This window comes from Haliotis rubra, unplaced genomic scaffold (genome assembly GCF_003918875.1).
Source record: "Haliotis rubra isolate DU_JTF1 unplaced genomic scaffold, ASM391887v1 Scf83, whole genome shotgun sequence".
NCBI classification, from domain to species: Eukaryota; Metazoa; Mollusca; class Gastropoda; order Lepetellida; family Haliotidae; genus Haliotis; species Haliotis rubra.
In genome coordinates, this window is record NW_025767557.1 from 2036127 (window position 1) to 2052309 (window position 16183).

A 16183-nucleotide genomic window follows, 5' to 3' on the forward strand; every position below is an offset into this window, starting at 1 on the left:
TACAAGGTACATCACACTTTTACTTTTGGAATCAGTGCCTATTCTTAGTCAAATATATCAATATACAAATTGATTATTCAAGATAAAACAAATTGCATGAAAACTGACATACATATTTCATTTTTTCAAAATTCGAAAAATAGATATGATGTAATCGATATTCTTGTGCAGTTTGCAAAATGTTAAAAATTCCGGCATTACATGTGAGTCATCACGTGAGTCACATTGCAACACATTTCCTTGAATTGGTCATATGACATAAAGCCAATTATTTGATCGAAGACATCGTGGCAGGTACATGAAAGTACAAAAGTTGTCATTTGTGAAACATAACATGTAACGTAACGATCTGGAGCTAACAGTCAGTTTGCTAATGGTTGGGAAAATAGTACAGAGACTGAATTTAGAAACCACACAGCTTATTGGTGGCTATTTTTAGAAGTGAGAGACTCGACTGGACAGTTGTGACAAATTCTCTAATGCTTCAGTCGCATATTATTTAAAGAGCAACGCATTTAAATAACTGTTAGTTATATCCACAGTATATGTTGTTATTACAACTGACAATTTAGTTCTCTGTGATATAGCAGAGAGCACGGTATTTAGGAGTTGAGACGGTTGCCCTTACGGTTCTCTTCAGCTGTCCGTGGTATAAAAGCTCCGATGGGTGTGAGCTAAAGAGGTCAAATCGTAGACGATCGTGACGAAGTGTGCTGGTGTCAAAAGCAACGACCATCGTCTGGCGTTTGTTTATATATGTAACAAGAATATATCCTTGTTTTCATCGGGGTGAGCCACTAAGACGTTCAGTGGACGCACGTTGAGGTGCAAATGACTGAATACAAGCTTGTGGTGGTTGGAGGTAAGCGCTATTTGTTACAAGCATCGTACTACGAGTTGTGGTGGAAATCCTTCTCGTAGCACACAGTGTATGGAGTCCTCTGCTCGTGCTGTAGCGTCACATATCTTTGACATTTTGGGTCACTTCGAGCAGATATGACCCCGATTTTGTGTCCTTGTGTAGAGTTAATGTGTTGGAATGTGGACTTGTTGTCTTGTTTACGTTAGCAAGTTTTGAATCTTAACCAAAATCCGTCATGTCGGTCATGGTTTGATACACAAGCATATCAACTGGTGTGTTATAATAAATGGAAAGGCATGCGTGTGGAAATTAAGTCTGTTGTATACTGTTCAGACTGGTACATGACTATCTATATATGTTGTCTGCCCTTAGTGTGCAGTCCAGCAATTTTGCTCGTACTAAACATACCCCTAGGGCTAGGATTATTTGTAATCTAAACACATTGAGAGGAGACGCAGGCGAAAGAATGTAGTGCCCTCGCATACAATGAACTGGGTTCATAACTGGAATTCCTTTTATACTTGGTTACACTCCATGTGGGTGTTTTGTTTTGATCTTGCTTAAATTGACATGCTCGCGCACCTTACATGGCCGATGAAGACCTTCTACAAAGAATTACAACATGGTAGAGAAGAAAAAAAAAATTCAGCTTTCTCAACAATTTGTGTGAAAATAGTTTTACACCAGACCTAGGTTATATTGTCAAGATGGCAATAGTAACATATTATGACTCCCTCTAAAAATATTCCATTTCAACATATTCCTTATATTTTCTCAACCATGCTATGTGCTTATAAAATAAACATCAGTTCAAGAATTTCTATTGAAAAGCTGTTTCAGCTCAAAGAGTACCGGAAACCAGTCTGTGTAAAAATAGACCTTTGAAGATCCAGGTTAGAATTGATCTTCACTAACCCATGCTTGTCGTAAGAGTTGACTAACAGGATCGGGTGGTCAGACTCGCTGACTTGGTTGACACATGTCATTGTATCCCAGTTGTGTAGATCGATGCTCATGCTGTTGATCACTGGATTGTCTGGTCCAAACTCGATTATTTACAGACTGCCACCATATAGCTGGTGTAAAACTAAACTCACTGCATAAAAATAAATGATTGCAGGATAATGTAATAAATATATAACAGAATCGATCTCATTTACATTCTGTTAAGGGTCGGTGGGTTATTTGGTTAAAGTGTCTGCTCGTCACGCCGAATGCCTGGGTTCGCATGATGATGCATGTGGCATATTTCAATGGTTAGTTCACGATTCCATAGATGATATACCTGCTTGTTGCTCTGAGACAACATCTTACATAATGTTCGAAAATAGAATTTCACAATAAAATTCTACGTGTGCCCCATATCATATACTGGTACGTGACCACACAATTCTAAATTTGTATGGTGACAGTATTTCGCAATGTACTAGATGACTCATGAGTAAACATCCGTATACCATTAATTCATCATTTTGAACACTGTAATGTGTACAAACAGCAGCATCAGGTATTCAGGACTGGGGACACGGGCGGCCATGTCATCAAGGTTAAAGTCATTAGCAGAGCAGAGTTATATCCCATGTTATATTGACCATGCCAGGAAGCTATGATTGTGGGTTCAGTGTTTCTAGGTTTGTGTGCACCATACTTGTACACAGGGGTTTGACTAAAGTGGTAGAGTGAGTGAGTGAGTTTGGTTTTACACCCTTTTACTAGCAATATTCCAGCAATATCATGATTGGAAACACCAGAAATGTACCCACGTGGGGAATTGAACCCGGGTCTTCGGGGTGATGAGTGAACGCTTTAACCACTAGGCTACCCCCCCTTAAGTGGTAGATGGTGGAGACCTGCACCAGATCAAGCCTTTCTTCCCACATCAAACTGACATGCAGTGATGTTGGTGTGTTGTTTAACACTGAACTCAGCAATATATGGCGGTGATCCGTAAATAATCGAGTTTGGACCAAAAATCCAGTGCTCAACAGCATGACATGCAGTGATGTTACTGCACTAGTGTTTAGAGTGGCGTTAACAGTAACACCCATCTCACTCACTTCATAACTGAGGTGACCCGTGAAGATCCGGGTTAGAATATTGATGTTCAGTAACCCATGCCTGTCGTAAGAGGCGACTAACGGAATCGGGTTGTCAGGCTCGCTGACTTGGTTGACACATGTCATCTGTTCCCAATTGCGCAGATCGATGCTCATGCTGTTGATCCCTGGATTGTCTGGTCCAGACTCGATTATGTACAGACCACCACCATATAGCTGGACTATTGCTGAGTGCGGCGCAAAACTAAACTCACTCTTAACTGAGGTGGCGGGGAAGCCTAGTGGTTAAACCATTCCCTCGTCATGCCAAAGACAGTTTCATTCTTCATTGGACGTGAGTTAGTGACTATGATACCTACAAAGCCATTAGGATCAGTATAAAATATTCGGCCAAATGTAGGTGTGGGGTAGCCTTGTGGTAAAAGCATTCACTCGTCACACCAAAGACCTGGGTTCGATTCCCCATGTGGGTACAATGTGTGAAGCCCATTTCTGGTGTCCCCAGCTGTCGTATTGCTGAGATATTGCCAAAATCGGCATAAAACCAGACTCAGTCACTCACTCACTTAATGACCTACGTCAAAGTGTCAAAACTGATTCTTGGAAAAGATATTTAAAGGCAGCAAACGAAGTCACTAAAGAACAGTACAGAACTATTTCATTTTGTCTGTTTCCATGTGGAGTTCATAAATGTCTCAGGCATCATATGTTGTGTAAGAACAAGTCTTGTATTAAGCAGAACAGGGTGGTGTTGTATTCCAGTAGGTAAGGTCATAACTTGATATGCTGCCGACAAGGGTTCAAATCCTCCTTTATGTTTGGTTTGTGTAGAGATCATGGAAACATGCTTCCTCTTGCATAGTATATGAAAACAAATATGCCTTTTAAGGCACAATCAGATTTTGTTCTCTGAGGGTTGCCTACAGGCATCATATTTTGTCATATCATACTTGTTTTTTTTATTCAGTTTGTTACGACATGTATTTGTTAACTGGACAAAGTTCAACTCACTGAATGATCAATATCAAATACTAGTAGTGTTGCCAAGATGCAGAAACATAAATACGTCAAGAGTACTGGGTTTCATATCAATCAGCAGGTACTATAGTCTTTGAAATAAACATATTGGCTACTTGACCCCTGATGATCTGGGGTAGAATAGGTCTTCAGCAACCCATGCTTGCCACAAAAGGCGACTATGCTTGTCGTAAGAGGCGACTAACGGGATCGGGTGGCCAGGCTCGCTGACTTCGTTGACACATGTCATTGGTTCCCAATTGCGCAGATCGATGCTCATGCTGTTGATCACTGGATTGTCTGGTCCAGCCTTGATTATTTACAGACTGTCGCCATATAGCTGGAATATTGCTGAGTGTGGCATAAAACTCAACTCACTCACTTTGAACATTTAGAAAGGAGGGTGCTTGTTAAGACGACAATGTATAAATATAAACTTGACCCAGATAGCTTGTGAAAGAAGTTAGTTGTTGATGTCTCTGAAACTTTGACAATAGTCGGTTACTGGGCAATATGCCATGACTTCAATTGCATTCTGTTGTATCTACCATTGTTGTAACATTGTAAGCAGTTTCTAATGGCAGTAGTCGTCAGTTTCCACATGTTGTCAATAATGCAGGATTAGAAATGGTATTATGTTTTACCTTTGCTCTCATGCACTTCTGACCGCCTCTGTGGTGTAGTGGTTAGAGCGTCATACCAAAAGACGTTAAAATATGGTACTTGTTGGTCCCTGCCTGGCTCTCGGCATTAATGGGTACAACAAGGACTGTTCAACTCAGAGTCAGTATAATGTGTCTGAGTGGGGTATTCATGCTTCACTGCGGCATGGTATCTCAGTGGGCTAGCACTATAAAACCAGCTTAAGTCTGGGCTAGTACAAGCAGCCGCACATACACATACACATGCATGCACGTCGTCATATGAGCGAAATATTCTCAAGCAGGACGTTAAACCCAATTTCACCTCACCTTTACAACTTGCATACCAGATCTTAATTTACTGATTGGTGAGTGAGTTGGGTTTTACACCACTTTTAACAATATTTCAGCAATATCATGGTCGGTGCCACCAGAAATGGGCTTCACTCATTGTACCCATGTGGGGAATCAAACCTGGGTGTTTGGCATGGCGAGCGAACACTTAACCTCTAGGCTACTCTGCAGCCCTTTATTTACGGCAGGCATTGCACATACAGGAATTCTGGACAGGTGCTGCGAATGATGCATAATAAAGATGGCTCTGTAAGCACTCTGTTAATTAGACATGTCCATGTGTGACTCGAACATGTTGGGGAATGGAATGGAAGATTGTTACCATGGTTATGATTCACTTGTGTATTCAAATTGAATCGTATCCCTTCATGAATTCAATTAATTTTTTGCAATCACTAGAATTGATTATTCATGAATTTTTTAAAAAGGAATGTTTTTATTTGAATTTTGGTGTTATTTATTAAATCGAGATTTGCAAACTGGAATATATTAAAGCCAGGAATGATAGTGGTGAACATTCTTATATAATTAATTTGACAGTAATGTGGATAGTGGTCGTTCTTGTGGTAAATTAACACTGTAAACAAGGTCAAACATGTGAAACAATTTATTTTGCTATTGTTTCACCAAACATAATAAATAATACTTCAACTGCAGGCATGTTATTATATTGTTACTAAATATGTTTGTATTCATTACCCAATATTCATCATTCATGATAATATTATGTATCGTAGTTGCCTCGTAGTGGAACCAACCCATGAAGATCCAGTTTAGCATTAGTCTTCAGTAACCCATGCTTGTTGTAAGAGGCGACTAACAGGATCGGGTGGCTCGCTGACTTGGTCGACACATGTCATCATATCCCAATTGGGTAGATAAATGCTCGTGCTGTTGATCACTGGCTTGTCTGGTCCAGATTTGATTATTTACAGACTGCCGCCATGTAGCTGGAATATTGCTGAGTGTGGCTGTGGTGTAGTGGTTAGAGTTTTCGCCATACCAAAAGACGTTAAAATATGGTACTTGTTGGTCCCTGCCTGGCGCATCGGCATTAATGGGTACAACAAGGACTGTTCAACTCAGAGTCAGTATAATGTGTCTGAGTGGGGTATTCATGCTTCACTGTGGCATGGTATCTCAGTGGGCTAGCACTATAAAACCAGCTTAAGTCTGGGCTAGTACAAGCAGCCGCACATACACATACACATGCATGCACGTCATCATATGAGCGAAATATTCTCAAGCAGGACGTTAAACCCAATTTCACCTCACCTTTACAACTTGCATACCAGATCTTAATTTACTGATTGGTGAGTGAGTTGGGTTTTACACCACTTTTAACAATATTCCAGCAATATCATGGTCGGTGCCACCAGAAATGGGCTTCACTCATTGTACCCATGTGGGGAATCAAACCTGGGTGTTTGGCATGGCGAGCGAACACTTAACCTCTAGGCTACTCCGCAGCCCTTTATTTACGGCAGGCATTGCACATACAGGAATTCTGGACAGGTGCTGCGAATGATGCATAATAAAGATGGCTCTGTCGCACTCTGTTAATTAGACATGTCCATGTGTGACTCGAACATGTTGGGGAATGGAATGGAAGATTGTTACCATGGTTATGATTCACTTGTGTATTCAAATTGAATCGTATCCCTTCATGAATTCAATTAATTTTTTGCAATCACTAGAATTGATTATTCATGAATTTTTTAAAAAGGAATGTTTTATTTGAATTTTGGTGTTATTTATTAAATCGAGATTTGCAAACTGGAATATATTAAAGCCAGGAATGATAGTAGTGAACATTCTTATATAATTAATTTGACAGTAATGTGGATAGTGGTCGTTCTTGTGGTAAATTAACACTGTAAACAAGGTCAAACATGTGAAACAATTTATTTTGCTATTGTTTCACCAAACATAATAAATAATACTTCAACTGCAGGCATGTTATTATATTGTTACTAAATATGTTTGTATTCATTACCCAATATTCATCATTCATGATAATATTATGTATCGTAGTTGCCTCGTAGTGGAACCAACCCATGAAGATCCAGTTTAGCATTAGTCTTCAGTAACCCATGCTTGTTGTAAGAGGCGACTAACAGGATCGGGTGGCTCGCTGACTTGGTCGACACATGTCATCATATCCCAATTGGGTAGATAAATGCTCGTGCTGTTGATCACTGGCTTGTCTGGTCCAGATTTGATTATTTACAGACTGCCGCCATGTAGCTGGAATATTGCTGAGTGAGGCGTTAAATAACAAACCAACCAATCATAGTGGAGCCCTGATAAACATACACAAATGAAGAGTCACCAGAACCTGCATTTTAGGCAAAATAATTAAAAAAAGTTATCTTTGGTATGAAACTACCTAAACAAGATACACAAGAAGTAAAATTACGATGCAAACTGAAAAAAAACCCCTCCAATTGTCCACCCCCTTTACCAATTTAGTGCTAATTAACTACTGGCTTCCCTCATTTTATCATTGTTGTATCACATGTACTTATATTGCTCTCTGTTACCTAGTTTTTCATTCACCTCATGAAGGAGTAAGAATATATTCCAAAATGTCGTGTTCCTTAAAATAACGAACTGACTTCCATAAATTCAGGCTTTCATACAAATCTATTGGTGTCCACGATAAATGATAACTTTTGGATGATTGAAACTATTTCTGAAGCACTAATCATGCATTTGCAAACTATGCATGTCAGCATCTATTTTTGGAAGTGTTTTAAGTCTTCGTTACCTCTATTGTTGTTAGTAATTAATCCATTTGTCAGTTCAGCATATCCCGTACATCATTCGGTATGACATTGTGTGTCATGATGCAACAGCCTCAGAGGAACCTGTCCGTCTGTGACTGTAGGGAGACAGGCTGCGTCTGCTCGTCTGTAATATCATCACCTCGCTATAATGACTTCCCTTTATATCACAGATTCTTTTTGTACCAAATATACATCAACTATAACTTGTCTGACAGGTACATACAGTCCAGGGAGTAGAGTTGTTATCCAAGCTTTTGATCCTTGAAGATGAGGTATCATAGTGTTTCTTTCAATGAAGCCGTGTCGGCTTTGTGTTTGATTGCCAAAAGAATTATGACAAAGATTTATCTTGAACTGAGAATGACATTCAGTCCAAGATCTGTTGCAAATGAGCAAAAATAATAAAAATTCCTTATTTTGAGTTGAAATTTTCCTAATACCTTAGAATTGGCCAAAAATAAGCACTGTAAAATGATACAATTCTGAAAAAATGTTACGTTTTTGCCAATTTGCATGCCATGGGCACTTTGATTACTATCCTAGATAAATCAGTGTATCATTATGGACAGAACATGTACAAAAATTAATTAATATTTTACAGATATGTCAACAGTAACATCAGATGGCTTATTTAATCATTAACACACAATATTGAGTGACGTTGAGTACAACATGTGGAACACAAGACCCACCCTTTCTGTTGTCAGCAAGTCAGGAAACAGTCATTTGTTAGTAGGTGTGGGGTGAATATTTTTCAGTTTATGGAAACAACCAATTAAATGCCAAAGAATAACCTCGATTTATACACGGGTACATGCATGTGCACATGCATGCATGCATGCATGCACTGAGACATACATGCACGTGCAAATACACATACACACGCAGTTACACACAGATACTAGAGTGAGTGAGTTCAGTTTTACATAAACCGCGGTATTTTGCCTTCGGTTCGGTATACGGTAATGCAATCCAAAATTTTGGTATTTTCGGTCTACATACTGTTATTTCTATCAAGTCATAATATGAGAGTTTTGTTTGTTCAAAATAACAAAGATTATGGGTTTTTTGTCCATGTTATCAAACCATGTAAGGTTTGGCTCTTGCCAGTTTTCTGCATTATAATTACATCTCATATACCAAACCAAAACGGAGAGAACTGAAGGCCTTGTACCACAATATGTACAGTACCGTGGTAAGAGCGTACCGTTTCACCCCTAACAGACATTTACATGTCCATATATGTATTTTGTTTTGTAACTTGATCAAAACTGTCCATGAATAAATCTTTTTAACTGGATCATGTGGATACTGTATCATGAAGATATTATCATTATTATCAAATACACTTGTAAATTGAAAATTCAAATTTAGTTAATGGAAATAATTCAAAATTGATATGACTGAAATTATATTCCATGTGTTAAACCTCGCTCACTCACTCACTCACTCACTCACCCACCCACCCACTCACTCACTCACTCACTCACCCACCCACCCACCCACTCACTCACTCACCCACCCACAGTCTGCGCCAAAACCTTTGAGTCAAACGACCTTGACTCTTAGAATCATTTGTACATTTTCATGTCGTCATTGTTAGCGGATCTTACCAAACTGAACACAGTTTTACAGGGCTATGACTGCTTCCTACTGTCCTTGCGTTTGTCCTTGGGCTGTCAAGTTGATCTGTCTGTGATGCAAGTCAGGTTAATCAGGATTCTCTAAATGTCATGCATATCCTGGCATTTCTGTGGTGTCATACTCTCTGTAACCGCATACATTAGATTGCTGTGTAGCACTCATTTGATCTGCAGTGAACGCAATGGGCCCCGAGGCCAGTGGAACTGGTAAGCTCATCCTGGACACAAATCTGTGCCAGAAGTTAGCTACAGTTCGGTAAGTGAGTGAGTTTAGTTTTACACTGCACTTAGCAATATTTCAGCTATATGGCGGCGGGGGACACCAGAAATGGGCTTCACACATTGTACACATAATCAAGTCTGGACCAGACAATCCAGTGGTGAACAGCATGAGCATCAATCTACACAATTGGGATGCAATGACATATGTCAACCAAGTCAGCGAGCCTGACCACCCGATCCCGTTAGTCGCCTCTTACGACAAGCATGGGTTGCTGAAGACCAATTCTAACCTAGATCTTAACAGGTGCAATAGTTCGAGACCAATGCTGAACGTGGAAAACTGTTGTGAACTGAATTTCTTGCCCTAAATAACGTTTGTTTGACTTGGGTCAGTTGCTTAAATTAGTGAAATACAACTGAATTCAGACTGAGTGAGTGAGTATAGCTTAGTGCTGCTTTTAGCGCTATTCAGCTATATCACACTGTGGACACCACCAATAGGTTTCACACATTGTAACCATCTAGTGTATCAAACCTGGACCTTTGGCATGACATGTGAACACTTTAACCACTTGGCTACCCCCAAACGTTTACCCAGATGGTGAACTGTTTCCTTACCTCAGCAATGACAACCACCTGTTTCCATTAACTCCATTGTTCCTGCAACACGTTCATTTGAATCATTTCAAGGATCTCATCATAGTTCTGGCTGCATGACATTGTGCCCCATTGTTCTGTATTACACCACATTTTAACTGGTAAAATTAACTTTGGCCAGGATGTATTTCTATTGCGTATTAGAATTTGCAAGGTTTTGCTTAATAGTAAATTACAAGCACCAACAATGGCCATTGAAGACCTGCATCCTGCTGAACACCAGAGTTTGATTCCCCTCGTGTACAATGTGTGAAACCCATTATGGGGTCCCCCTGCCATGATACTGCTTGAATATTGCTAGAAGCGGCGGTGGGGTTAACTCCAATGCTGCTTCGCATTCTTGCATGGAGGCAAGCATTATTCCAAGAAATAAAGTTATTTCATTTAAAAATATATCTAAAAAATTTAAGATGTGATCAAACTGAGAACAATGCCCAGCCTCGAAACCGAGCCTTTCCGGATCACTCTTCCCTTGACTGGATTCAATCCTTAATTTATTCTCTGGAGTCTGAGAGACAGACTACCTTGCATGCTATGTCCATGAGTGAAGTTCCCACCAAGCTCGTATCCACCAGAAGTTACGTATTGTATCCCACCCTGAGGAGTAGCATTACTTAACAGGCAACAAGTTCATGGGAAGTATTGTGTATAGAGCTGTGGGCACAATGCTCTACTTTATTGATTTGTGAGTTTGTTGCACTGGAGGAGCAGAAGTAACTCATTCAGTATTGATGTCAACCGATGTCTTTGAAATTTGAGTATCATCTTAGATTGGAATTGCATTGGCAAGACAATGGTGTTTAGATGCTATGATATTTCGATATGAACCAATATTTCTTTGAGAGGCATTTTAGAAGGTGTATAGATGAAGGAAAACCAAGTTCTATGGATAGTCGACTTCTTTATTGCAATGAGTGCGACGTTTCAGTGTAGGTACTAACACCGTTATCAAGCAAGTGATACAAAGAGTTGTAACATGGAGAATATATACATAGCTGCGTAGTGTGTATATACAATTGACAAGGTTGATATACATTGGATTACTAATTAGTGATTTGAACCAATATGTAGAAAAAGTGTGGTTGGAAGTATAGGGTGAATGAGGGTATGTTTTACTGCAGAAATGTCAGATGCTGTTTTAGTTATTGTGTAAATGGACATGTTATACCCAGACTTGGAAATGAAGAATTTGAACAAAACTATGTAGAATGATGAATGTAATTAGGTAGTAGTCCATTCTTTAAATGGGGCGGTGGGGTAGCCTAATGGTGAAAGCGTTGGCTCGTCACGCCGAAGATCCAGGTTTGAATACCCACATGGGTACAATGTGTGAAGCCCATTTCTGGTGTCCCCCGCCGTGATGTTGCTGGAATATTGCTAAAAGCGGCGTAAAACCAAACTCAGTCAGTAGGTCAGTCAGTCAAACTACACGAATTGCAATGTCGCCATGTCCTACTATACCGGGCTAGAAAGTATGTAATAAGTTCTGTTTTTTTTTGGTATTATTTAGAACTAAAATCAATACAGAAATTCATTTACAAATGCTGTTTCCCCTTCATAATGGACAGTTATTCTTTCTCTTGCATTGTTATCTCCCCTGTATCCATGACAACAAAATGGGTTGACTGGCCATGCTTACGTTGACATCTAAATATTTACTTGTAATAGTATTGAGAAAGTATGATCTGAATGTATGTCAATCGTCAAACACTTTCACTCCCAATACAGACCGCCTCCGTGGTGTAGTGGTTAGAGCGTCATCCCGGAGAGTGGATTGTCGCGGGTTCGATCCCCGACCGCGTCATACCAAAAGACGTTAAAATATGGTACTTGTTGGTCCCTGCCTGGCTCTCGGCATTACTGGGTACAAGAAGGACTGGTCGGCTCGGTGTCAGTATAATGTGTCTGAGTGGGGTATTCATGCTTCACTTGGGCATGGTATCTCAGTGGGCTAGCACTATAAAACCAGCTTCAGTCTGGGCTAGTACAAGCAGCCGCACATACACATACACATGCATGCAAGTCGTCATATGAGCGAAATATTCTCAAGCACGACCTTAAACCCAATTCCACCACCACTCCTTCAATATTTAGAAGTAATGAGCTGCCGTGCCGTGATGTAACAAGATTACTGTTCAAAGTGATTTTCGTATCAACATCATTGAATGATGTCACAAAGCAGAGGTGATTGATCAGGTGGGGAAATGGAGGGGAGGTCTTGTGAATCAATACTTGTTGCTGTATCATTACCCATACCCATTGGCTTGTTTCGTTCATTGTCACATCCATCTCCAAATCCATATAGGGCAGTGGCCTAGTGGTTAAAGCGTTCGCTCATCACACCAAAGACCAGGGTTCGATTCCCCTCGTGGGTACATACTACAATGTGTGAAGCCCATTTCTTGTGTCCCCTGCCGTGATATTGGAATATTGCTAAAAGCTAGGGGTGTCATAATAATACATAAGTTTCATACCCATGTCATGATTCGATATATATCACGATACCTATTTTCGCGGCATTATAGGGTAAATTTAGTTACATTTTGAACATTAATATTTCATATTTTATAATTGTCCATGAAAAGATCAACATTTTTTATTCTCAGAGATTAAAAAGTTCAAATTGCCCTCTTTGTGCATGAAAAATAATCATTTATAACTCTCATAACATTAAAAAACATGATACAATTGCAAAATGTAAGCGATACATAAATATATTTAAACCGATACTTTCAAAACTAAATATCGATACAGTTTTGAATGTATCGATAATTGTATCGTCTTAGAAAAAGTATCAGTGTATCATAGCATCCCTACTAAAAGCAGTGTAGAACTAAACTCACTCACTCACTCTAAAATCCATATGTAACACCACAGTGTAAAACTGTTACATAAGAATACCGTTGCTAGGTAACCTCACAATGTGATGGAGGAAGGTGACGTGAGTGAAGAGGCTATGAACACTGTACTGCTACTCCAACCTATTGGGTTGTTTTGTTCATTGTCACATGTATTGCGGAATCCATATGTCACGGCACAATGCATGTTACATAAGAGGAATGTTGCCAGGTAACATCGCAATCTGATGGATGAGGGTGACGTCAGAGGGTGCTGTTATTAGTGTTAACACCTGCAAGAGGGTATTCGATTATATGGGTAAAATCATCATGGTACAAACGGTATGTTCCTGTCCTTGTTACTTCAGTTGTTTATAAAATGGGGGGATATAGCTATCAACATCAGCCATCTATTTTTCTTTGAAACTTGGTATACAGATCAGTCCTGTGATGAACTGGTGCCTTTAATGATTTCTGACTTTGAAATTTACTGAAACATATTTGTCACTGAGCTGACGATATCCATTGCCAATGAAACAAAATTGGGGAATAAGAAGTCAAACTCCATTTCCAAACTAATAAACAAGGAGGGGGGTGGGGGGACATGGAGGGGTATGTCATCTTCTAATAATATTTTATTTTATGCTTTTGACACCTGGTGTTGAACATATAATCATGGAAACTGCAACTGGGCCAAATGGCTTGTCAACCTTATGTTATACTAAAGCAAGCATCATATTTTTTTATAAGCATGTAGTCTAACCACTAGTCTCTGAAATGAACATATTTTACTGAAAAAAAAGTTCATAGTAAAAAAAAATATAATGAAAAGGAGCCCTGAGACATTCTTCATTTCCTGAAGCTGAGGAAATCTAGACTAGCCACATTTTCTAGACTTGCGTGGGCTTTCTTGGATATATTTGCTTCAGGGTCTGTACGACAGACTATTGTACAGGTTGATTCTGGGTAAGAATAGGTTCATGGCAACCACTGCTGGTCGTAGGGGTTGGCCACATTAGATAAGGTCGTCAGCCTAGATGACTGTGTGTGTCATCAAATTGTGAGGATTGTTGCATACAAGATTGATCACAGGATTGTCTGGTCCAAACTTGACATGTTGGAATATTGCTGAGTGCAGCATTAAACCATCAAAACCAAAAAACAAGCATATTTCACTGATGTATATCATGTCTATATCATGTATTATAAATTCTGATCGAAAACAGGTTAGTTATATATAATTTGGGGTAAACTTTTTTCAGTGGAAACTGAGAACACAATTTCATAATAATATGCCTTCAAAATTCATGATCCCTAACTTTTTTTGTTCAGTATATTTACTGCTCTTCTCTGGGATGTTTCAGTTTTGAGTATTTTCAAAGTACTATTATCATTGTATACTGCTGGAAGTCTGATACCAAGTACACCATGTTTGTGTATGGTAGCTCTTAGTGTACCTGGGGCGGTAGGGTAGCCTAGTGGTTGAAGTGTTCGCTCGTCACGCCAAAGACCCAAGTTTAATTCCCCACAGGGGTACAATGTTTGAAGCCCATTTCTCGTGTCCCCTGCCATGATATAGCTGGAATATTGCTAAAAGCAGCGTAAAACCATACTCACTCACTCACTCACTCACTCACTCACTCACTCACTCACTCACTCACTCACTCACTCACTCACTCACTCACTCACTCACTCACTCACTCACTCACTCACTCACTCACTCACTCACTCACTCACTCACTCACTCACTCACTCACTCACTCACTCACTCACTCACTCACTCACTCACTCACCTGCTGTACCTGCTGTACCGTAGTGCAGGTCACCTCAGACTATTGTTAGATGACCATGTTTACTAGTCTTCAGGTAGGCTGAAGCATGTTTTATGATCGGTAGGTATTGTGTAAGGCTGAAGCGTTATATGTTCATTATGTTAGTGCGGATTCAAAGGTAGGTATTGTATTCCTACTGTAAGAAGCAGCTTAAGAATTGGTTATAATGTTATTGAAGTGAGGTGCTGTTACTGTGCTTAGTGCCTTAGATTCAGTTAGTGGAGTTGTATTAAACATGACATAGACTACCTACTGTATTCCTACTGTATGTATACCTGCTGTATTCAATGAAGCAGCTTAACAATGGTGGCTCATGTGCAAAATTTCAAAACCATGCTCAGGTTAGATTTGTGTTTGGAGATTGAGTTGTTTCTACCACAGTTATATACCTTATTCAAAAAAGGTGGGACCCCCAAGTTGGAAGAAATATGCTTCATGAATTGAAGTCAACAACTGGTTGGGTTGTCAGTCAAGATGTGATGAGGTAATTTTACGACGATCTTGTATTGGTCACAGTCGCTTTACTCATGACTATCTACTGAAAACGGATGTGGATGGACCTCCCATGTGTGTCTCTTTTGATGAAGTGTTCATCATCAAGCATATACTGCTTGACTGTGTGGACTTTACGACTGCAAGGGATATACATTATGATGTGACAAATCTGAAAGATTTTTCTTCCTGTGTGAGTGGGCATCCTGTTGTGAACTATGTATAAATTGTAACTATGTCATGTGAATAACAAATTGCGTGCTTTTGAATTTGGTGCTATGACATTTTCTGTTTTGAAATAACAATGTAATGAATATATATGCTTTTAAAATTAAACTCATGTGGACTTAGTACTTAAAATGTTTATGAATACAAACTTGATCTCGTCAGTATATGGCTGGAATAATGCTGATGTGACGCAAAGCCCAACTCAACTCTACTCTATCCCTTCTGTGGTACTGTTTTGTGTTCAAAAGCCTACAATACACAAAATATGGGCTGTCATGTGAATTTTGGTCTTTGTAGGGAGCTCTTGTCAACAATATTACATGTTAATCCAAAAGTTAAGTTGGTAGGACAGAAAAGAACAATCAATTTCTAATACATGTGAAAATAAGGAAAAGTCCATGGAGAGGAATAGGGATTTGTCACAATTTGTTGTGTGTGTGTGTGTGAAGTATTGAAGACACATTTTAAGTAGATTTAAATGAGAGTATTTGAAATTACTTAATTGTATTGAAAGCATCAGTTACTGAGGTGTCAGGGCTCGATTTAGTGCTT

At 39.4% G+C, this 16183-nt stretch overlaps 1 protein-coding gene across 1 annotated transcript in view; it reads left to right on the plus strand.

The window, feature by feature from the left end:
• Positions 1 to 638: 638 nt before the first annotated feature.
• LOC124262312 (GTPase HRas) overlaps positions 639 to 16183 on the plus strand; it is a 43169-nt gene continuing 27624 nt past the window's right edge. Inside the window, exon 1 of the mRNA XM_046696798.1 lies at positions 639 to 862. Within this exon, the coding sequence (XP_046552754.1) occupies positions 832 to 862 (31 nt within the window). The 5' untranslated portion in view covers positions 639 to 831. The remainder of the gene's footprint in view (positions 863 to 16183) is intronic.